The following is a 24,855-nucleotide window of genomic DNA, read 5'->3' on the forward strand; positions in this document are numbered from 1 at the left end:
TAGGCTGCAGTCCATGGGGTCGCGAAGAGTCGGACACGACTGAGCAACGTCACTTTCACTTTTCACTTTCCTGCATTGGAGAAGGAAATGGCAACCCACTCCAGTGTTCTTGCCTGGAGAATCCCAGGGACGGCGGAGCCTGGTGGGCTGCTGTCTGTGGGGTCGCAGAGAGTCAGACATGACTGAAGCGACTTAGCAGCAGCAAGCAGCAAGGTGCTTTCTGTCTAAATTTTTTCTTAGAAAAGAAAATGTGGTCAAAGACCATTTAAAAAATTTACCATTTCACTGCAGACTTTTATAAAAATATAATTAATATCAAATTGCTAAATAAGTTTCTAAGCACCTTCATTTTCTGAACTTATTTCATGGTGGGTACTGGCCCTTGGGCCAGACTCTGAGGGCCAGAGGTCTAAGTAAGTGTTTCTTAAAATGAAAAGCCCTGGAAAGCCTATTGCCTTTAACATCCCATTTTAGTTATTAATTGGCATAAAAAGCCTGTCTTTCAGTTGGGAAGGATCTTCATACCTTAGATAAATGGAAGAATCTCCAAAATCATAGAATAAAACAATCGTGTCAAAATGGAGGAATTTGACAGTTGTACAGTAATTTGAACAGTGTATTTAAATACTGACATGTGGAGGTTAGAATCTGTTTCTGGTACAGAATTTTCCAATTGCTTAATATATGTTTAATTTTAAAATATAAACCGTGGTTATTTTGATACAAGATTATGGATGATTTTATTTTCTTTTTTCATACTATTTGGTATTCTTCAAAATCTTTACAATGAAAAGTAACTTTTTAATAAAAACAAAAGATATATTTTACATTAAGGCATTTGTTCATTTGTTTTCCCCACCAAGATAAAATATGTTAGGTTCACTGAAATATTCATTATCCACCCTCCTAAAAAAAAACCCATAAGTACATGTAACACATTATATGTTTTTGAAAGGTTTTACATGTAAATTCCAGACACATTTCCAGAAGTATGATGACTGGAAAAATACATACATCATTGGCTGTTGTTTAAATTTCATGTATCACAAATCATTTTGGTATTCAGCTAGGAAAGCTGAGTGTCATACAGTGAAATCACTGATCTTCAGATGACTGTAATGTAAGTAGAAAACTCCAGGTGCGTCTTATTATAGAGACCTAGTTCTTGGGTACTTCACCTTTACAAAATAAGAGTTATTATTATCTTGGTAGCTATTTGTATTTCTTATACTTTTAATTTTAGATTATGTACCTGTGGCTCAGCTGGTAAAGAATCAGCCTGCAATGCAGAAGACCTGGGTTCGATCCCTGGTTTGGGAAGATCCCCTGGAGAAGGGAAAGGCTACCCACTCCAGTATTCTGGCCTAGAGAATTCCATGGGCTATATAATCCATGGGGTTGCAAAGAGTTGAACACGACTAAGTGACTTTTACTTACTTTTTGAAAAAATTAAATCTTTTACATTTTACCTTTAAGTATCAGCGCTCCTGGTGGCTCAGAGGGTAAAGCATCTGCCTGCAATGTGGGAAACTTGGTTTGATCCTGGCTTGGGAAGATCCCCTGGAGAAGGAAATGGCAAACCACTCCAGTACTCTTGCCTGGAAAATCCCATGGACAGAGGAGCCTGGTAGGCTACAGTCCATGCGGTCACAAAGAGTCAGACACAACTTTCACTTTCATGTTGAAGGTGACACCTTTATCAAAGTAGTTAGAAGCTGTTAATGAATTTTTAAAAATAGCCTTTGTTTTTCACACTGGCTAGAATCTTGGAGATCTTTTTTCTTAAGCAGTGACTTTAAAAAATTTTTTGACCAGGACCCATAATATGTCTTGGTATATTTAGAGGGGAGTTACCACAAGAGTAGAGATATCTAGTTCCAGGATGGCAGATACTCATTGTTCGGGTAACAACTGTATCATATACCCCATTGCCTTACCATCCAGTCCTAATGAAAGAGGTTGCTAATGGAACAGGGCCTAACACTCTTTCCTGCTGAACCAAGAGACAACCTTAGAATCCTGTTCAGTGTGCTAAATACCAGTTCATGCAACTCTATCAATTAATAAGTAGAGAACTAACCTCTTCATTAAAATCTTTAGGCCATTGGATTAATTCGCCTTCATTTTGTAAAGACCACAGATTATTTAGAGCACCCTGGTGGCTGGGAGGTAAAGAATCCGCCTGCAATGCAGGAGACTCGGGTTTGATCCCTGGGTCTGGAAGATCCCTTGGAGAAGGAAATGGCAACCCACTCCAGTATTCTTGCTTGGGAAATCCCATGGACAGAGGAGGCTGGTGGGCTACAGTCCACGGGGTGGCAAGAGTCAGATGCAACTTAGCAACTAAACCACCACCACCACCACTCCTTATATGCATTCCTACCCAGTCAGATCAGAGCAAGGTTTAAGAAAAGAGCCTTTCCTGTCTTTATCATTAGCTTTTTCTCCTGTCTGTCAGGCTTTGCTGTGCCAATGATCAACTTTCTCTTAAGTCATTTTTTTCTCGCTGCATTCTCTTTTGGGGTTCTGAGTGTATTATGTAAAAAAGCACATAGGTTTTCTGTACAGGGCCTGTTATACAAAAGTTGCTCAGTAAATACTGTTATTACTGTTTCCATGTGTTTCATCTATCCCCAAATCTCTCTCTCCTGAGTTACAGGCCTGTTGGATCGCTCTGACTACAGATGCCATAGACATTAATTTTATTCAAGCAATTTCTGTTGGAAATCTTGAATGCAGTTAATTGTATTCCTTTTACTTCTACCTCTGACTTTTTGATGGCCTAGGCAAAAACCTGACATTGATGAAAAAGAGGAAGTATGCCAGTTATTTAAGGAAGAAACTTTACTCTGGGTATTAAAGTCAAAAGGAAATTTTTTACAGTAAGGGAGATTGAATGATAGATAGTGGTTCTCAAAAATAGTTCTACAACATGTGTAGAAGTGGCTCTGCATGAAACACAACAGGTAAAATGATTCTATGGGGTTAGGTGAACACATTCCTTTGACTTAACTTGATCTAAGCATGGAATATAGCTCACTCAGAAGAAAGCAATAGATTCACAGTCCCTTTACTGTCTTCCCTAAATTGCACTTTCTTTGAGCCAGTCATTCCGGAGAATCTGGATGGCAGATGAACCTTGAAGTAACAGGCTTTGATGAGGTTTTGGAGTGTTATCTTTATTAGCTTCCTATATTGCTGATTAAAAGTTGGTTATTTATATGTGCTTTTGAAACCAGATGAGCCATGGAAGGGTTGATGTTCTGTTACGAGATTGCTGGTGCCATGAAAATGCTCTTAACTAGCATTTCCCAGGTATAAGGCTACTCTCGTGTCCACGTGGAGAAAAACCATAGCGCCGGTAGGCAAAACCAATATTTCAGTAGAAAGCAGCCTTTGTATCCCCTCCAACCATTGAACGGGTATCATCACTGGGGTCTACAGATGTTCCCCCCCAGATGTGTTCAGAGGAGAGTAATTTCCCCCAGGTGTGCACAAACATTTTTAGGTTAACTAATAAGTGTCAACTGCGAAGTGTGACTTGAATAAAGCTCCTCCTGTGAAACTTAGCAACTCTCTAAGATTGGAGCATTTCTAATCCACTTTCTCCAGAGGTTCGTCCAATTTGTACCTTTTCTTTACACTCTATTAATATTCATTATATTTCATAAGTACTATATTGAAAATTTTGAAGGACTTACATTTTATGCACTGTATAGAGCTGTTCCTTGTTAATGAAGACATTCAAAACCATGTTTCAGTGTGGTAGCATAATAAGCTTATCATTAATAAACTCATATTTCTGCAAAGTACTCCAGCTTAAATTGCTCACATAACTGCCGATTCTTTTCAGTGAGAATTCTGTTCCTTGCGTTTTTCTTGCTAATTCCTGTGATCCTTGAAATGAAATTTGAATTTGACCAAACGAGAGGAGAATAAAGAATATGTAGTACCAGTCTGACCCAAGACAGAAAGCAGAACCATCCTCTGTTAACTAGGAGTGATCTAATTCTTCACTTGTGAGTAATGAGCAGTTCTGAGAAGTGACTTTTATCCTTTCAGAGAGCTTAAGACATAGCCATTTCTCCTTACAAGAAACACATATGTACATTATCTCTGCTATACTAGTTTTTACATATTTAGCTTTTGTTTAAATCCATAATCAAGTTCCTAAGACTGAGCTTGGTATTTCATATAAGAAATAATAATTAAAAATTAATTTTAGTTGCATGTGGAGTAATACTATTGCAGTCCATGGGGTCACAGAATCGGACACGACTTAGCGACTGAATAACAACATAATACTGAATCTTGTGATGACTAAGTAGGGGGTTATTGTACCATTATCTCTACTCCTAGGTGTATTTAAAATTTTTCCTTCACAGTCTACACTACCCAGTAGAAAACTGATTTTTAAAACTTTTTGTACAGTGTTGGATGGCATCACCAGCTCAATGGACATGAGTTTGAGCAAACTCCGGGAGATAGTGAAGGACAGGGAAGCCTGGCATGCTGCAGTCCATGGGGTAGCAAAGAGTTGGACACAACTTAGTGACTGAACAACAACAACAACTGTATATTTATAAGTGATGATTATTAATAAAATCAGATTTTTCCTTGTCATGTTGGCTGGTTTGGAAAGTTTGTGAATGTTCCTCACTCTATACAATGCTTCCCACATATCAACAACTAACCAAGCAGTTACAGTCCATTGATTTTGCCTTTATTTTGTATCAGTTAGGTTTATTAGTAAGGTTCTGTATAAGCTTTAAGACATACATAACAGTTCTTTACCTTATGGCCTGTTTCCCTCTCTTGTGTCTCTTCCTCTAGAGATATGTTGCCATTGGGGAACTGGGGAAGGCTACTGACACGCTAGATTCTACAGGGAACGTAACAGAAGAAAAACCTTATGGTATGAAACTCATAATATGTAGTCCTTATTTCTAATATTTAAAGGAAGTTTCTCTGAATTTGGAATTTAAATATAAGCCTCTTATGTTTCCGGTGATTTTAATTGTCAGTACATTTCTTTAGGTTAAAAAGGTTGGAAATTGTTTATCACATTGTTGCTAATATGGTATGCCTATTAGTAAAGAATTGCAGTAATTGCCTTTTCCTATAATCAATATTTTTTTTAACATGCAGAATTCTTCTGAATAACTCCCTTGGCAAAAACCACTTATACAATAGATAGGATTTAGGACATTTTTCCTAGTCTTCGGTGAAACAAAGCAGGGAAATTCTCTTGCTCGATTTTACCTGCATGTTATCATTGTTGTTGTTTTGGTTTTGGTATATATAATTATCTCATAGCTGTTGAAATAAATGTACTAGGTTTAATACTTTAAAATTGATCATATTCCTGTGCTTTTCGAGCATGCACAAAGATATAACAAAAGGAAAGCTATTTCTCTGGAAATAAAGAGAACTCACTGGGGTGCACTTTAATTTTTCTACCATCCCTTCTTTCACTTCTTTAAGAAAGGATAGATAAATGAAATGGTTTCCTAGCAACTCTCATAGTGCTTATGCTATTTATAATGCAGCAGTTGTGGTTTTTGTACAGTCAGTTCACCTACATTATTATGTCATCAGCTGAATTATTTGTAAGCCTTCTGTTTTGTTTTGTTCTTTGCCTGTGCTTAATGTTACCTTTTTTAATGTAGCTTTAGGCAGTCTAACATCTGCTTCCCTATGTTTTTGTGTTGAGTGGTCTTACTGTATATTACATATTCCCCCAGTAGAGAGACCAACCTTCTCCTTGTTCATAATGGCTTCTCTTGTCCTGTTAACATTTATATGTGGCTTAGTATCTTGCATGATTAATCAAGCACCATAATGAAGAGAAAAATCACCGATTTATTTTTAGTCTTTTAAAAAATAAATGTTGAATTAACCTTGAAATCATTATTATTATTATGGAATAACAGCATATGCCCACTTAATGGAAAGCCAACCATAATCTTCAGCCAGAATGCTCGTAAGATTAAAGAGGCCTAGGAGGATGTCAGAGATTTCCAGCGTATCCTACATTATGTGTCAGTTTATATATAGTTAGAAGAATGGTGAGGCGGTAAAATTGGTGAGACTCGTTGGTTGGATGGGGACAGAGAGGAAGTTGTTAAAAAAGATCTAGGTTTCTGGGTTTTAAAACTGTTACGTGATGGTGCAGTTCTTTGAGTAGGGAATATTACAAGAGGACCAGGGGAATGAACTACTTCAACATACACTGGTAGGAAGGACTACCCCGAAGCATTTTGGAATTTTTAAAAACTCTCCTTTGTATTGTATCATTTACGACCTTACTTACCTTAAGGAAAGTATGTTAGTGTGTTAAAATCATCTCATTATAGTCTTGAAATCTGAGAATCTAAGAAACGAAACACCTTTCTTTAGGCCCTCAAAAGGAGAGCTCTCTGTAGTTGACGGAACACTGTTTGTAGTCCCAGAAAATGAGAGCTCAGAGAGTTTTGCTGATTGACATGATTTTTCTGTATAATTTTGGTAAGTGAGCATAGTTTGTCATCTGTTTAAGCTGCACAGCAGGTACCAAGGGGGAAATAAATATAAAACCTACCTTATGAAGAAACTTGTGTCATATGGAGAACTAGGACCTGTGTTTTCAACCCTCTGAGACTTAATCCTAAGACCTGTAACCGGTATTTTGTAATGCCTTCTTTATTATGCTGAAATAAAACTCAGAGGTTTTCTCCCCTACCTACACATTAAAAGAAAAAAATCAATGTATTATAGTAAATGGACTATAAAGAAGAAATAAAGGTAATTTATAGTAAAATAGTCACATCAGTATGTAAATGCACAGATATGACTACACCGAAACTCTTGATGAAGTAATCAGATACAAATATGTAACAGATACTTACACATCGATCACTGTGAATGCCACAAGTCAAATGCAGACAGACAGGTGTGTTGTGTTCATGACTCAGTACTGAGAAGTTCAGTATCTCCTTGTGGGAGCAACTGAAGAAGAGAATGATTTGGGGGCTTCCCCAGTGGCTCAGTGGTAAAGAATCCGCCTGCAGTGCAGGAGATGCAGGTTCCATCCCTGGGTCTGGAAGATTCCCTGGAGAAGGAAAGGCAACTCTCTCCAGTATTCTTGCCTGGGAAATCCCATGGACAGAGGAGGCAGGTGGGCTACAGTCCATGGGGTCGCAAAAGAGTCAGACGCAACTTGGCAACTAAACAAGACTGTACAAAAAATTCTGTATTTAAGTGGAAAATGGACTTAGATTCTAGCCTAAATGAAGTGAAAGTCGCTCAGTCGTGTCTGACTCTTTGCGACCCCATGGACTATACAAGCCAAGGAATTCTCCAGGCCAGAATACTGGAGTGGGCAGCCTTTCCCTTCCCTGGGGGATCTTCCCAACCCAGGGATCGAACCCCGGTCTCCTGCATTACAGGTGGATTTTCTTTACCAGCTGAGCCACAAGGGAAGCCCGGTTCTAGCCTAAAGTAATTCTAAACAGAAGGTCGCCCACTTGAGCATCTGGCAGCTGTCCAGCACTCGTGCGGAGCGTGGACAGCTCCTTGCTGTGCCGCACCGTGCACGCCATGGGACGTCTGGCGTCCCTGGGCCTCCTATTAAGTGCTGCTGCTGATGCCACCCACCAGTCATCACAGCAATGAAAAATACAGCTTTTAATTGACCTGTTGAAAACAGCCACCATCTGGGTCAAACAAGGGGTTATGCAGTAAATGGCACGTGAATGACCTCAGGTCACTTTATCCTATCTAGACAAATTACTATTTTTAGCCATACAAAATGAGTCTCTAGCTCAGACTCAACGTTCAAACCCTATTAATAGGGCCCTTTTATTCTCTATCCTGACACCTTCTGTTATTTCTAAATAGTATTTTTTGCCATTTATTTAATATATTTTTATATGTTAATTCCTAAGCTGGGCTGAGACCATGTCTCTCTTGGTTTTTGGTGCTTAGAGCAATGGATGGCATATAGAATAAAGTATTTAGCAGGTATGAATAAACCAGGCTGGTGATAGAGGCGTTGAAAAGACTGCAGGGAAGTCCCAGGAAAGGCAAAACATCTTCATACCTTCTGCTGCTCTTTTCTCATCCACAGTGAGGTATTTCGTTTCAGGTACAGCTCCCCGTGTCTCTGAGGATACACGGCTCCAGTGTGCTCATCTGTTCTTTAGGGAGCTCAGGACATTGAGGCTGCGGCTTCCCAGGCTGTCTTGGATATGAGCCAAGCTTCTGGGAAGGCCTTACTGCTCTGGTGATGGGAATAGCTTTTTTCTCTGCCTCCTGTGGCTTTGTTACTGGGAGGCAAGATATGTAACCTGTAAGTGCCATCTCTTGCTAATCCTCTGTTCTAAACACCACCACCTCTTGGTCCCGTAAGAGAATGTTGCCAAGTCTTCTCGAATGGATGCCGCTAATGTTGTATCTGATGCAAGTAGCTCCTCCTAGATTGTGGTCTGGCTTGCCCACATTTCCTAGAGGAAGCTGAAAAGTTGAACTTGGTCTCCAGTTGTCATTTAAACAAATAAGGCACACACTATATTGGGGCTAGGGTGTAGCTGGGCATCAGTCATCCCATGGTACCTTTTATTTATACTGAAACTTTTTTCTTATAAAGTATTATGCAAATAAAGGAAAGTGAAGAAAGTGTAAGTTTACAACTTAATGAACTATCACAAAACAAATATCCATGCAGCTCCCAGTCTAGTCAAGAAATAGAGGGGCTGCCCTGGTGGTCCAGTTGTTAAGAACCCGCCTTGTGGTGAGGGATGACCTGTTCGATCCCTGGTCTGGGAAGAGTCCACATGGCATGGGGCAGCTAAGCCCTTGTGACACAAGTACTGAGCCCACACTCCAGAGCCCACGAGCCGCAACTACTGAACCTGCGTGCCTCAGCCACTGAAGCCCACTCGCCCTCGGGCCCATGCAACAAGAGAAGCCACCACAGTAGGAAATCCACACACCGCAACTAGAGAGTCGCCTCCATTTGCCACAACTAAAGAAAGCCCGTGTGCAGCAATGAAGACCCGGCACAGCAAAAATATAAATAAATATTTTAAATCCTTAAAAAAAAAAGAAAAATTCTTAGAAGCCCCCTTCCTGCCTCATCCCAATGACTGTAACATCTCTCTTTTCTAAATATAACTACTATTCTAATGTCCAACGCTTTGCTGATAATCCTAAAACTATAGTATAGCTTTGCCTATGCTCCTGTGTGAAAAAAAGTATGTATATGTACATGTGCTAAGTTGCTTTAATCGTGTCTGACTCTGTGACCCTTTGGACGGTAGTCCAGCAAAGCCTCTGTGCATGGGATTCTCCAGGCAAGAATACTAGAGTGGGTTGCCATGCCCTCCTCCAGGGGATCTTTCTAGCCCAGGGATCGAACCTGCCTCTCTTACATCTCCTGCATTGGTAGGTGAGTTCTTATACCACTAGCGCCACCTGGGAAGCCCATATATGTACATGTACACTTATGTGGGTTTCCAGGTAGCATTAGTGGTAAAGAAGCCACCTGTGAATTCAGGAGATGTAAGAGACGCAGGTTCGGTCCCTGGGTTGGGAAGATCCCCTGGAGGAGGGCTTGGCAACCCACTCCAATATTCTTGCCTGGAGGATCCCCATGGACAGAGAACGCTGGCAAGCTACAGTCCATAGGGTTGCAAACAGTTGGACCTGACTAAAGTAACTTAGCACTCACACACTCATACATTTATGTGCATCTGTATAAAATACGTAGAGAGATGTGTGTGTGTATACATACATATTCTTCTGTCCTGAGATATTTGTGTTGACTCCAGGTTGAGACTTTATGAATAAAGCTGCAATGTGTATTTTATGCCTGTCTTTTGATACACATGTGCAATAATTTCTCCCTGATACATACCCAAGTGGAATTGCTGGGTCATGGGGTAAGTGCATATTTTACTGTACCAGAAATTGTCAGGTAATTTTTTTTTTTTTTTAAACTTTACAACATTGTATTAGTTATGCCAAATATCATAATGAATCCGCCACAGGTATACATGTGTTCCCCATCCTGAACCCTCAAAAAGTGGTTGTACAGCCTTGCATTTCTACCAGCAGTGTAAGCGTTCTACTTGTACCACATCCTTGGCAGCACATGGTAATGAGTAGTGTTTTTCGTTTTGGCCATTCTGGTCAGTAGGTCATGGTGTTTCATTGTGGTTTTAAATTCCATTACTAATGAGATTCAGCTCAAACCGTAAAGAATCTGCCTGCAATGCAGGAGACCAGGGTTTGATTCCTGGGTCAGAAAGATTCTCTGGAGAAGGAATGGCAACCCACTCCAATATTCTTGCCTGGAGAATCCCATGGACAGAGAAGCCTGGCAGGCTACAGTCCGTGGGGTTGCAAAGAGTCAGACACGACTGAGCAACTAACACACACAGTGAGATACAGCAGTATTATCATATGTTTTTTGGGTACTAAGCCATCTTTGTTTATTGTCCAGGTCTCTTGCCCACTTCTTTGTTTTGTTTCTTCTTTCCCTCGCTATTGAGTCACTTTTTTTTTTTTTTAAGATTGATTTGTATGAGTTTTATGGGGAAAAAACCCCAAAACTCTGGATATGTGCTCTTCTGTTTGATCATGTGTGTTACAGATACTATCTTCTCTATAGCTTGTCTTTTACAAAACTCTCTTAGCTGTGTCTTTTGGAAAACAAGTTGCCGGTTTTACTTTAGTCTATGGTTAATTTTTTAGCGTCCTGTTTAAGAAAACTTTTCCCATGCCAAAAGCATTAAGATATTTTTCTACATTCTGGCAGCTTTATTGCTTTGCCTTTCACATTACATCTACAGTCTACCGTTTTTTTCTGTATGGATATCCAGTTCACTCAGCACTTTTCCCGCTACCTTGTTTCTTGGATCACAAATCAAGCATCTTATAAGTGTGGGTTTGTTTGGAATCTATCTTGTTGCATTTGGTCTGTTTATCCTTGTGTTAACACTAAACTATGTTAATTGCTGTAGTTTTAGAATAAGTCTTGTTATCTGAAAGAGCAAATTTTGTACCTTATTTTTATAGATTTTTTTCTATAGGCTTTTTAGTTTTCTTATCAAAGTAAGGAAATTGCTTTCTATTCCTAATTTGCCATTTGTTTGTTTTTTTTTAATCATGAGCAACCATTGAATTTTATAAAAAAATTTTTTTGTTGCATAGGCTTTCTGTCTGGTGATTCAAGCATCAAATAAATGATTCCTAGGTGACTAGAATGCTCCTTTGACCTTGAGATTCTATTATTCCTCAGCAAATTAAATTCAACAAGAATGTCTCAAGCACCATCTTAATTGTGTGCATTATATAAGAAGAAAAGCTATCTTTGCTTTTTAGGAGATTAGAATTCCATTGGTGAGATAATACCTACATATATATATGTGTGTGTGTGTGTGTGTGTATAATAAATAGCTGTTAAAAATTGTGAGTGATTAATTGCAGGATGAACAGCAAAACCATACCTGCCTAGGATGTTAAGTCAGAGAAGGCGACACCATGGCAGAAGTAGAATGAGAAAGAATACATCTCATCACCTTGTGTGGGAAAATATCAGTAAAAGAGTCACCCAGGCAGGACAGGGGAATTGGCCTTGGCAGAAATGTCAGTAAAGAGACCAGCTTGGTGGAACTAGGAAGCTGTTTGGTCTTATTTTTAAAATGTATGGATGACTAAATTATGAACTGGAGCGGTCTTATCAGCAGTGGCACTTCTTTCAGCAATTGCCAGCATGGTGGTGGCATTGGCTCTCTAGATTTGGAAGTCTTGCATAACCTAAATATCAACAATAATTATGTCTTAATGTTTCAAGAGAGGAAACATTTTTCATGGAAAAAAATCCTCATTCATATCATGAGATACATCTGTTTGTAAAACAATTTGAACAAAATGGGCATTTCAGCTCTACCTTTTTGGAGCTTCTAGGTGCTATTCTTTTGAGTTTTATAGGTGTTTTCTATTTGAGTCTTGTAGATTCTGGTCTTTTGTTCATATTTAGCTCATAAGGATCAAGGTCACACAGAGATTAAAGCTCTCTTGCTGCACTGATATTAAAATCTGGACAGTGTTCCTTGCTGTCTTTTAATTTTTATTCTGGTGTTAGTACAGTTGATTCAAAACACAATAATTAGTTTTTGTTTAATATTGTTCAAATAAGAAGATCAAATGCAACACGTATATATCAGGATAAAAAGTTCAAGTAAATTTCCTACAGAGTGAAAATAGAAGACTAATTTCTTTCCATTGACTATAATTTATAGAAGTTATAGAATATTTCTGTAACCTAGTTTTTTTAACTGAATATGAAATTTGTATAGTTATATGTGAAAATCCCAAATGTTGAGTTTCAGTTGTTAGTTTCCAGTTGTTAAATTATAGAACAGTATTTTAATATTGCATCATTTTGTTTGAAAGAGTATCAAACAAAAGCTGAAAACATGACTTAAGACAGATAAAATCTTTGTTATGTATTGGGATGGCCAAAAAGTTCATTCAGATTTTCCATTAACATCAAAACCCGAACCCACCCAGTATATTTCCTTTCTTACACTGGCTTAGTTTTGAGACCAGACTCCTGACTGAAATTCTAAGAGCAGTGAAGGGAGGGAAGGAGACAGATAAATGCAGCTTTATTTGGGGACAGAGTTAACATGTGAGTGTAGAAAATTCATACCATGCCATACATACAACAGTTTTGAAATCTGTCAGGTAAAATTTTAAATGTGATTGGTATTTGATAGCTTTCAATAACTTATTTAGTTATTTATAATATCTGAACTCTGGAGAACCTTAGATATAACTTTGTGGGTATTTTTCTACTTACTTTGTGATCACATTATTTTTGATCACTGCAGGACCATTTCTATAGCTAATGCAGCATTTTTCGACGGTCTTCTGAAGGCCCTAGTGAGTATGTAGTAAATGCACATAAAATGATGATTCTTTTTAATGGGGAAAAAAATGAAGCATAGGAAGTTGAAGTTAGTCTTAATATTGGACAGTATAAGAGTTTCCCCCTTTTATCTCATTATTTTGTATTTTATCTCAACAAGGTAGACTATGACCTACAAAATGTATACTGTAATAAGTGCTTTGTTGAAATTTTTTTTTTTAATTTTCGGAGTTGTCAGGACTGTGAAAATAGCACATGTACTTCTATGATTGTTTTAGTGTCACTTTTTTGGGTTCATTTTTGGCAGATAAAATAACACAAGAAGATATTGAAAGCATTCTACAGAAATTCACTGGGAATATAATGCAAGTACCTCCCCTGTAAGTTCAATTGTTGGATTTGAATAAATGTTTAATTTTATTTTCCAGTGGCTGACATCGCGTTAATGAAGAAAAAGGAGAGGGGCTTCCTTTTACTTTACGGCAAGGCACGTTTTAGACCTAGCAACTGATCAAGTGAGGTGACCCTGATTCAGATAGGATACAGAGCCTCTGATGTCTTTAAGAGGAGCCTGGTGGGCTCCAGTCCATGGGGTCACAAAGAGTCAGACACGACAGAGCACAGCGCATACACACATGGGATGTAGTCTCCTTTGTCCCTGGATATTGCCCCAGCCTAACATCTGTGCTCGTCCAGGGTTTGTTGGTTTTTCTGATTCTACCTGTAGTCATCAGGGCAGTTATGGAGAGCAGAAGACATGTTGCTTTCCTCAGAATAGCAGGAAAAGAGACCAGTCCCGTCTGGTACAGGCATCAGAGTTATGCTTTAGAGTCCAGTTGACACTTCCTGTCAGGTGTTGGGACCATTCTTTTTGGGCCCAGAATCTTATATTTCACAATTCTCTGTGCAACAAATGAAACAGATGAGAATTATAACTTATTAAAAGTATAAGTATATTGATTTACCACTTAAGCCATATTTTTGTGCACATTATAATTTCAAGCAAATTGCTTCCTTTTTTTTTTAAATGGCATATAGAATGTGTCAGGATATGTTACTAAAAATTCTTTTAGAATTTTGTTTTTTTTTTAAATCTTAGTTTTTTTTTAAGAACATGAAATATCTGTGGGGAAATGTTTCTTTATAATTTTGCCTCAAATGGGAAGACTTAAAAATTGTAGCAGGATCTGAACAAACATTATTTTGGATCATTATTGTTAAGATATAGTAAACATTTATATATTTAAGAATCATCTTACGATTTTCTTCCCTGTGATTGTTCCAAGGATTTTTGTGGACTAATCACACTTAATAACACAAAGTTAAGTGCTACTAAGTAGATTATTTGCTTATTTTTTCTTTGGAAACATTTTGGTAACTTTTATGTGAAAATGAATATAATTACAATGGAAATACATTGTTTCAAGGAAATATAGCTGAGATCATTGTTACTGGATGCCTTGTACCCTTTACCCAGAATGAGGACTAGTGAAAACATGAATAGACCATCTCCAGGAATATGGTTAAAGAGGAATATTGACATCATTGCTCACTGAGTGCCAGAATGAACTGTATTAGCCTCAAAGATATTTAGGAACTCTATCCCTGACATCAGTGTGGAGTAGATTAGAAGAAAAAAAAGTTCATTCTTAGAAGGATTTTCAGTTGAAAAGGCTGCTAATCATCTTTTCTTTCCATGCTGTAATCTAGAATTATTCTCTCTCGCTTTCTCAATCTCTCTTTATTCTTGCTCCCTTCTTCTCTCTTTGTCTCCCTCTTCTACTTTGCAAGCTATTCTGCATTAAAGAAAGATGGCCAGAGACTTTCAACTTTGATGAAGAGAGGTGAAGTAGTAGAAGCAAAGCCTGCCAGGCCAGTTACTGTATACAGTCTCTCCCTTCAGAAATTCCAGCCACCATTTTTCACACTAGGTAAGATGGAGAAATCTGAAATCATTTGTATTTACATGTGCCTTTATTTTATAGTTGGCTGCTTTTCTGTAATTTTAATGGATCCCAAGAATATTGGAAATTTTTTAAAATTTGAATTTAAAGGTTAGAATTTGTTAATAACTTTTTGACAACACCTATTGACTATGCCAAAGCCTTTGACTATGTGGATCACAATAAACTGTGGAAAATTCTGAAAGAGATGGGAATACCAGACCACCTGATCTGCCTCTTGAAAAATTTGTATGAAGGTCAGGAAGCAACAGTTAGAACTGGACATGGAACAACAGACTGGTTCCAAATAGGAAAAGGAGTACGTCAAAGCTGTATATTGTCACCCTGTTTATTTAACTTATATGCAGAGTTCATCATGAGAAACGCTGGACTGGAAGAAACACAAGCTGGAATCAAGATTGCCGGGAGAAATATCAATAACCTCAGATATGCAGATGACACCACCCTTATGGCAGAAAGTGAAGAGGAACTAAAAAGCCTCTTGATGAAAGTGAAAGTGGAGAGTGAAAAAGTGGGCTTAAAGCTCAACATTCAGAAAACGAAGATCATGGCATCCAGTCCCATCACTTCATGGGAAATAGATGGGGAAACAGTGGAAACAGTGTCAGACTTTATTTTTGGGGGCTCCAAAATCACTGCAGATGGTGACTGCAGCCATGAAATTAAAAGACACTTACTCCTTAGAAGGAAAGTTATGACCAACCTAGACAGCATATTGAAAAGCAGAGATAGTACTTTGCCAACAAAGGTCTGTCTAGTCAAGGCTATGGTTTTTCCCGTGGTCATGTATGGATGTGAGAGTTGGACTGTGAAGAAGGCTGAGCACCGAAGAATTGATGCTTTTGACCTGTGGTGTTGGAGAAGACTCTTGCGAGTCCCTTGGACTGCAAGGAGATCCAACCAGTCCATTGTGAAGGAGATCAGCCCTGGGATTTCTTTGGAAGGACTGATGCTAAAGCTGAAACTCCAGTACTTTGGCCACCTCATGCGAAGAGTTGACTCATTGGAAAAGACTCTGATGCTGGGAGGGATTGGGGGCAAGAGGAGAAGGGGATGACAGAGGATGAGATGGCTGGATGGCATCACTGACTCGATGGACGTGAGTCTGAGTGAACTCCGGGAGTTGGTGATGGACAGGGAGGCCTGGCGTGCTGCGATTCATGGGGTCGCAAAGAGTTGGACATGACTGAGCGACTGATCTGATCTAATCTGATCTGATGGTTATATAGGGGTTCAGAGTTGTCCTAAATCATCTGAGTTTCTTATATTATCTTACTATAAAGTTGTAAGTAACATACTTTGGATCTCTATAGAGAAGAGTAGGTAAGGAATACATATTTTCAAAATTTTGTATTTTCTATTTTATTGTCTTATGAATACTTGCTTCCCATTTTGGCTAGTACCTGATAGTCTATACTCAGTTTTTTTATTAACATATATTTGTCCTTTTAAAACAATGCTTTTTCAGTTTTTGAACAAGAAATGATAAAAGTTGAGTGATTTTTCTTTCTCTTTGTCACCAGCAAATTACTGCTAAAGATCATGAAAATATAGGAATAATGGGTAATGCAGAAATGTATTCCTGGACATGTGGTAAAGTTTAATTCAAATGAACAATTTGAATTTATCTATAATCCATATTTGAAATAAATTTAAAACCCACAAAGGCTTTTTCTATTGTTTGAAAATTTTATGATCTCCTAGCTAAAGCCCTGCATGTGTAAGAGTTGTTAAAAATCAAAAGCTATAGTTCTTCTTAATCTTCAGTCTCCCTGAAATTGAACCTGCTCCCTGAAATTGACCCTGCTCCCTGAAATTGACCCCGCTCTTAATTTCATGGTGCATTCCGAATAGGTTGACTTTTAGAAATAATTTCCCAAATCTTTTTTTCTAAACTTTGTTGCTCTTTTTTTCTCCTTTTGAGATTATTATTTAGTGTAAGTTCCTGTAGATTGTGGGTTTTGTACAGTTTTTTTAGGAAGTCACTCCTTAAGTTTCCTGATTCTAAAACATTAGACAAACAATAAAACAAATATGCTAAAAAGTGTTTTACTATGTTCCATGAAAAAGCAGCAGCTGTGTTGGCAAAGCAGATATTATCTATGAAAGTAAAAAAAAAACCCTCAAATTCTTCGAGTTGCGTTTGTTCATTGGAGTTTATAGTAGGCCACATTTGACTCTTTTCATCCAAGTCAAATATAGTGCAAGAACGTAGCACACCTCTGTTTGGTCCTAGTGCTCTTTATTTTTTTTTTTAATCTCAGCAGTGGCTCCCAACCTTGAGCTGATGGGGAGAAAAAGAAATTAAAATACTTAGGTGGGGAGTTTTGATTAATTCCCTCAAATAACTTTAGTGTATGCTAAGCTAGAAACAGGTGGAATGTGGTCTTTTCGTGTGGAAATACAGTTCTTTTCAGGATGTCTTGTGGATGAATAAAAATAATCCAGAGTCTTGCTCTTAACCAATAAACTTGTATTATACTGGCTAAGCTAAGAAGCTGTTTAGACATGCAGTCAGTTCTGGTACATTGTGTAATTTTAAGTTATTTCATGATTTTTTTCAGGAATATTTCCAAAAGAACATTTAAATATGCTGAGTTCTCTCTGTAATATATTACCCCAAACATAATTCCTGCCACTGAAAAGGGAATTTTTGTTTGTTTGTTGTATTTTTCGAGTATGTAAATCTGGAAATATTTTAAAAATCTACAGCTTATGATAGCAAGGCTGAGATGTCTAACCATTTGAAACCTATTAAATGAACAAGATGTGCAAATCTGAAAAAAATTTTTTTAAGTCTGCAGCTCATGATAGCAAAGCTGAGATTTCTAACTATTTAAAACCTATTAAATGAACAAGGCTGAAGTATTAAAGTGGTATGACTTGCCATGTAATTTAAAACATGCTCATGAGTTTCTGCTATTTGCTTTCTCCACACTCTGACTTTTCAGTCTCACACATATGCTACTAGATGAATAATTTATGTTATGGCACATAAATATTTTATCACTCGATTGTTTGCATAGTGCATTTTTACATTTGTTTAGGGGCATCATTTCTATGTAAAGTGGATTTCATAGGAGCTTAGCAATTCACCATGTCACTATTAACATTCCAGATGTCGAATGTGGAGGAGGTTTTTATATCAGAAGCTTGGTCAGTGACATTGGCAAAGGTAAGCATAAAGATGAATTATGAATTACCATTTAGAGAGTAATATTCCTTTTTGATGGGAAGAAGGAATTTTCCGTTTTTCATGTCTCTGAGTACTGGCCTTAGGAACTGTGCCAGTACTGAAGGCTGTGCTTTCAGCCTTAAAAGCATTCTAGGTTTATGGCAGACAGTTATCAGCATCCGCAGCTGCAGGGGAATGCTTGTAATGGGAGAGAGGAGAAAAAGAGGAACAGAAAATGAAGATGTGAATAGTGAATCTAAGGACTGACATTTTTTTTCAAGCATAAAATGTTTTAACTCAAAAGTAGGGACAAAAAGAAAAGATTACTCCTTTAAAAAAAAAAGTTGTTTTCATTGCTACACGTCAAATTTTTTAAAGCAACCTAGACGCCATCGTCTTCCTAACAACCGGGAAGTTGGAGGTCTGGCCCTGCCATTGGCTGGCTGTGGTGACACGGGGCAGGCCTCGTTACCTCATCTGCAAAGTGAGAGTAGTATTACCTCAGGAGGTTGCTTCATGGGTTAAGTAAGAAAAGTGAATGCCCGTTCCTTCTAGACTTTAAACCAGTTTATTAAATATTATTTGGCTACTTAATCATTTCATAATCTCAAGGCTTCTGGTTATTATTTTGGATGATTACAACTTTACATTTAGGGTAGTTTTGAAAGGTTTGAATTGAGTCCCTCAGTCATTTGAAAAATGATAGACTATGAAATACTAAATCATTTATCATGCATTTTCTTTTCCCCTTTTGTTGCCACAGAACTCTCTTCCTGTGCCAATGTGCTAGAGCTGACGCGAACCAAACAGGGACCATTCACCCTGGAGGAGCATGCCCTGCCCGAAGACAAATGGACGATTGATGACATTGCACAGTCTCTCGAGCGGTGCTCATCTCTTCTCCCAGCAGAGCTGGCACTTAAAAAATCAAAACCTGAGGAGTCTAATGAGCAAGTTTTGAGCTGTGAGTATATAACTCTGAATGAGACAAAGGGAGAAGACGATGTAATTAAGACACTTTAAGACTGGCTTGGGATTGTTATCATTTCCTCATTGACATTTGAATCCTGTGTGCAGAATGACAGGCTTCGTGCAAAAGACAAATGATACCTATGGGTTTTTTTCTTTTTTTGCATGAAGAAAAATGTCCATCATTTATGGTTTCTATGGTGCACAATTTATCTGCTGTACATTATAAATAGCCCTGCAGTTGTTCATTTCTTGTTGTACTATAGAATATTGTCATGCTGTTAGATCGGATTCAGGAGAAGCAACTTTCTGATTTTGATCTCTCTTAAAAGTCTTCTCCTATGAAAAAGTTGACCATATTTTCTAATCAGAGGGGAATAACAATGAGCTACATGTTTCTTTGGTGTCATGAAGTGAATGTATATTTGTTTCTTTGACTTTATTTTGGCTTCCTGGTGGCTCTGGTTATTGAAACTCCATAACTATGTTTGAAAAAGCCATTATTTAACTCTTATGTTTTAGAGAGTTTATGATTATTAAGAACATTTCTTTAATAATGTTATACTTATCTTGGTAATAGCTGTGTTTGTTTAGATCTTGGACACTAATAAACTTTTATAACAAATATTTGTAAATGAACCAAATTGTTGCTGCTTCCACTAATGGAATGTAAAGAGAAGACTAAATGTTTAATTAAATTCACCTCTACTCCACCATTAGCATAGGACAGCTCCTATGGCTTATGTTTTGGCAGCTATGAGATGTTTTCCTGGTAATCAATACAGTCGACCACCCCGTGCCAATATACTAAATAACCTAATTTTTAAAAATTAAGCTAAAGAATGTGTCTTCAATTAAAAACTTCTTTTCTTTATTTTTTAGTATTTATTTATACCTTTTTCTAGGGTATCAAGCCCCTGGTATTTTTTCAGTTTGCCTTTTCAAGTGATGTTTACAAACGCTGAGGTTTGCCGTGTATTTGCAGTTATTCCCTTCTCTTTAAATGTTGAAAAACAGTTGTTCTCAAACATTTTCATTCAAGTGGCCTACTGACAGGTCCCTGTCCCTCTTCACCATAGTTTTGAAAACAGTCACATTCCAAAAGAATAAATTTCATGTATAATGAGTGCTTCATAATTTTGTTATGGGAAAGCAATATATAATGCAGCCAGTCTGTTCAAATCCCACTGCATTTATTCAAATAAATATAGTTTCAAAGGGAAGAGCTGTTAAATTTTCATCAAATAAGAATTTTTAGATTTTTATGGATTGTCTTTCTTGCAAAGGTAATTGTTTTGTAACCTCTAACCTCGAAATTTTAAATATGTAAAGAAAAATGATCGTATTTGTGGTGAACCTCATATAAACTCAGTCTAAAAAGTTACATGCTTCAGTAGAGCACTTGCAGCGTATTGTCAACATTTTAAAAACGGAACTTTCTTAAATGACACAGAAAATGATAAGGAAAAGAGCTAGTTATCATAATGCCTTAAATAAAACTTCAGACATACAGAGTTGTAAGTTGAGACTTTTACAGCTTTGCTTGTTTGTGTCCAGTGCCCTGCGTTTGTGTAACCAAAGGTGGTGGTGGTTGCCTCTTCCTGTTGGAAAGGGACAGGTCACAGCACGCCTTCGTACATCGCCTGGTACGGAATAGCAAGCACCTGGGGCATCTTGGCTCTGTTTCTCAACTTAAATTTTGGCATGTATAGTTTGCTAATGGTAAAGAGTGTAAATGTTTTGAAAAGACAAGTGACTTTCTGAAATGGTAACCGATCTTTTTCTTTTACTGAAACACTGAAGAAAATTTTGCCAAATGGAAAAGTTACCCATAATCGTCACCACCCTGCTGCAGTGACTTCAGAACGTTCATTTTTGTATTACTCTTTTTTTAACTATTTTTTATTTCATATTATTTGACTATTTGTATTTAGTTTTGATAATGATTATTTAATCTTTTTACTTTATTTAAACCATTTCCCTATTGCTAAATTCTTAGTTTATTTTCAGTTTTATTAGGATAAGTTCCTGGAAGTAGAAGTATTAAATGAAGTAATATAAACAGTTTTATGGTTCTTAATAAGTTTGCCTTATTGCTTTCCCAGAGAGTTGTAACATTTTACAGTGTTACCATTTGAGTATATCAGTTCACCAGAAGTTTACAGCTTTGGGTGGGGGTTTTATATGTTATTGTTGCTAATTTAGTAAGTTAAAAGAGTTCAAAATTGCCAGTTTACCTCTGTGTGACTTTTTCATATACTTTGTCACTTGTATAAATAAATGTCTTAATGGTTTCTTTATACATTTGTGTGAGTTATTTGTGCAGTAAATACTTGGTAGAAGTATTTTCATGGTCTGTTGTCTTTTATTTTAGTTTCATTTTTCATTTTTACTGACTAAATTTGCTAACTAATTTTAAGAATTCCTTTATAGTTGCTAGATTTATGAGTATGAATAGTTAAAATTTATTGAAAATTAAAAACATTATTAACTTTCATAAGCAGCTGTAACTGATCAAGATGCTCTAAAAAGTTTGACTTGTCCATAAAACAAATTACTTTTCTCCTGAGTCTGGTATTTATGTACCAGTTGCTTTGTTTTGTTCACTTTAGTCAAAATATTAAAGAAATATCTGTGCCTATGTATTTCATGTCATAATAAAGTTGTCTTATTTGTAAGAAAACATGTGTTAGAAATTTCTGAAAATGCTTCTACCTGGAATATATAGATCATTTCATTTTGACATTTAATTTTTTTATATTTCTGGAAAATATTGTCTGAAAAGTCAGCAGACTTGGCCATAGAATTATTTTGTTATAGATTTAAGACCCATGATCATTAAAATAATATAATTTTTTCTCTGATTATTCAAAATTATAAAATTTGAATAAGAACTAAACTTAACACTTTCCTATCCTAACTAGATCTTTTCTTCTTTAATACTTGAATTAATACCTATTCCAGATCCACCATCAGAAATTACTCATTGTACTACATAAGAAAAGAATGCTTTATAACAAGTCTTTAGTACATTTTCTATCTCCAGACCAGTTTGAAATTTGTATCAGACTTACAGTGGGCATTTAGAGGTTTAATTGGTTCTGTTTCAGAGGAAGAAAGTAATTTACCTTATATGTTGATGCATATAACAGAAAAATTGTAATTCAAAATCACTCTAAAATGTTGAAACATTTAAATAGAGGAATATGAAAAATGTAAGTTTTTTGGGTTGAAATGATTTTAATGGTCTTGTAGTTAAATTGAAATAGGAAATTTATCTTGAAACTATTTCTTTAAGGTATGTGTGGGCAGCAGTAGCCTGGCCTAATCACTGATTGAGTATCCCTTGTTAAACACTAACTGCATGCACTTGAATCCATAATCTCTTCATAGTTTCAACTTGAGTTAAATTCTCTCTGTGAACAGTAATGTCTCATATTGCTATTATAAATGATGATACCAGTAGGAAAGTTGAAGTCAGAAATGACTATTTTGTTCCTCTTATCTGTAAGTAAGCCTTAAACTGTAACATATTAAGATTATTTCCATCTCTACTATTAGCTTTTTGATTGAGACAAATCACTTAATCTTTTTAGGCCTCAATATTCTTTTTTTTAAATTTAAATTTATTTATTTTAGTTGGAGGCTAATTACTTTACAATATTGTACTGGTTTTGCCATACATCAACATGAATCCGCCACGGGTGTACACATGCTCCCCATTCTGAACCCCCCTCCCGACCCTCCCCATACTATCCCTCTGGGTCATCCCAGTGCACCAGCCCCAATCATCCTGTATCCTGCATCAGACCTGGACTGGCGATTCGTTTCTTATATGGTATTATACATGTTTCAGTGCCATTCTTCCAAATCATTCCCCCGCTCCCTCTCACACAGAGTCCAAAAGACTTTAAAACAAAGGAGACAGCTAGTCTATCTTTAAGAATTTTTGCAGCACTAACATAGGCTTCTGAATATAGATGATTTGTGTTTATTCTGTTCAGAGCACGTTCTTTTTGAGCCTGAACTTTCATGTTGTTCGTCAATTTTGGGAAGTTCTCATCCTTTATCTCTTTGAATATCACATCTGTTGCATCTAGCAGTCCTGTTAGATTTATGTCTTTTCATTTTATTCTGTATCTAATTACTGTTTCATATTTTCCAGCTCTTTATCTCAGTGCTTCTTCTTAGAGAATTTCCTTTAATCTTTTTCCCAGATAATGAATTCATTCTTCTGCTATTTTAATTTACTGTTTACTTATATATTTATTTCAAAATTACTGTGACTTTTTAAAGTTTATAGAACATCAACTTTTTTTTCAAAATCCCTCTTTTGGTGTGTGTTGTCAAATTCTTTCATCAGGGTTTTAGTTTAAGTATATATCATATATATTTATATAGGTATCAGTAAAAGTTAATATATGTATATTTATGATTTTTACAGATATTTAATATCCACACAGAAAATTGCATATGTCATAAATGTATCACCCAATAAATTTTCATAAAGCAAGCATATGTAACCAACAACTAAATTAAAAAAAACAGAAGGTTACTAATTCACTGGAGGTTCTCCAGAGAGTTCTTTCCAGTCACTAGCCCTCTAACCCCACCCCACTGCCAAGGGTAACCACATCTAACATTACAGATTGTTATTGTGTCTGCCTTTGTGCTTTCTATAAATAAAATGAACAGTATATACTCTTTTTTGTCTGGCTTCTCTTGCTCACAATTACATGTGTGAGGTTCTTCCATTGCCTTGTATACAGTCATAAATCATTCTCATTATTGTTTAGCATTCCATTGTGTAAATATACCTACATTTATCCATTTTTCTGAATGATGGGCACTTGATTAGCTTTCAGTTTTAAATATTTTTAGTATTCCATTATATCTCCCTATTGACTTGTTAATATTACCTCTTTAAAATTTTTTTATGTTTATGATACATGTCCTTATCACAGATTACCTTCAAATATCTTCTATATTTTGGGCTATTTTCATACTTTTACATTATAAGCTTTTACATTACATACTTTACATTATAAACTTTGTAATATATTGGGTTTTTTAAATTGTTCTTTATCTTTACTTTGGTGCTTTAGACCAGGGGTCGCAGCTCTTGACACTACACATAAATGAATGGATGTGGTTATGTTTCAATAAAACTATATTTACCTTCATATTGTAGCTTGCCGACCCCTGACTGTTAGTTATCTTCTGCTGCTGCTGCTGCTAAGTCGCTTCAGTCGTGTCCGACTCTGTGCGACCGCAGAGACGGCAGCCCACCAGGCTCCCCCGTCCCTGGGATTCTCCAGGCAAGGACACTGGAGTGGGTTGCCATTTCCTTCTAAACACTTCTAAATCTAAAAAGGTTTTTAAAACTTTTATATTTATCTACATCCTGGTGTTTTTCATTTTTTTAATGTAGATCTAAATTTCTATCTGGTATCATACTCCTTTCTGAATAATTTCCTTTAACATTTCTTATAACACAAGTCTGAGAGCAGTGAATTTTCTTTACTCTTGTTTGTCTGAACAGTGTTTATTTTGCCTTTTGTTTTGAATACAGTTTTTCTGGATATTTAAATCTAGATTCATTAACTTTTTTTCTTTCCATTCAGCACTTTTGTGTCATTCAATTGTCTACTGGCTTGTATAGTTTTCTGTAGCTACCTTCAAGGTTTTATCTTTGATTTGCAGCAGTTTGTCTCTGATGTGTCTAGGTGTTTTCCTTTGCATTTATCCTTTTGAGGGCATCTGAATTTCTTGCATTTTCAGTTTATTTTCATCAGCTCTAAATTAATGCATTAGTAAGGCTAAGATTTAGA

At 36.7% G+C, this 24,855-nt stretch overlaps 1 protein-coding gene across 2 annotated transcripts in view; it reads left to right on the top strand.

Annotated features, from left to right (window-relative positions):
• TRUB1 (TruB pseudouridine synthase family member 1) overlaps positions 1–21,326 on the top strand; it is a 32,912-nt gene extending 11,586 nt beyond the window's left edge. Inside the window, exons 4-8 of one of the 2 annotated variants that reach the window (XM_025273889.3) lie at positions 4,834–4,915; positions 13,224–13,296; positions 14,627–14,847; positions 17,999–18,055; positions 18,819–21,326. In XM_025273889.3, the coding sequence (XP_025129674.2) occupies positions 4,834–4,915; positions 13,224–13,296; positions 14,627–14,847; positions 17,999–18,055; positions 18,819–19,078 (693 nt within the window). In that variant the 3' untranslated portion in view covers positions 19,079–21,326. The remainder of the gene's footprint in view (positions 1–4,833; positions 4,916–13,223; positions 13,297–14,626; positions 14,848–17,998; positions 18,056–18,818) is intronic. The other variant, XM_006076969.3, reaches the window with a different exon arrangement.
• Positions 21,327–24,855: the final 3,529 nt, after the last annotated feature.

Source organism: Bubalus bubalis, chromosome 23, assembly GCF_019923935.1.
Source record: "Bubalus bubalis isolate 160015118507 breed Murrah chromosome 23, NDDB_SH_1, whole genome shotgun sequence".
Lineage (NCBI taxonomy): Eukaryota > Metazoa > Chordata > Mammalia > Artiodactyla > Bovidae > Bubalus > Bubalus bubalis.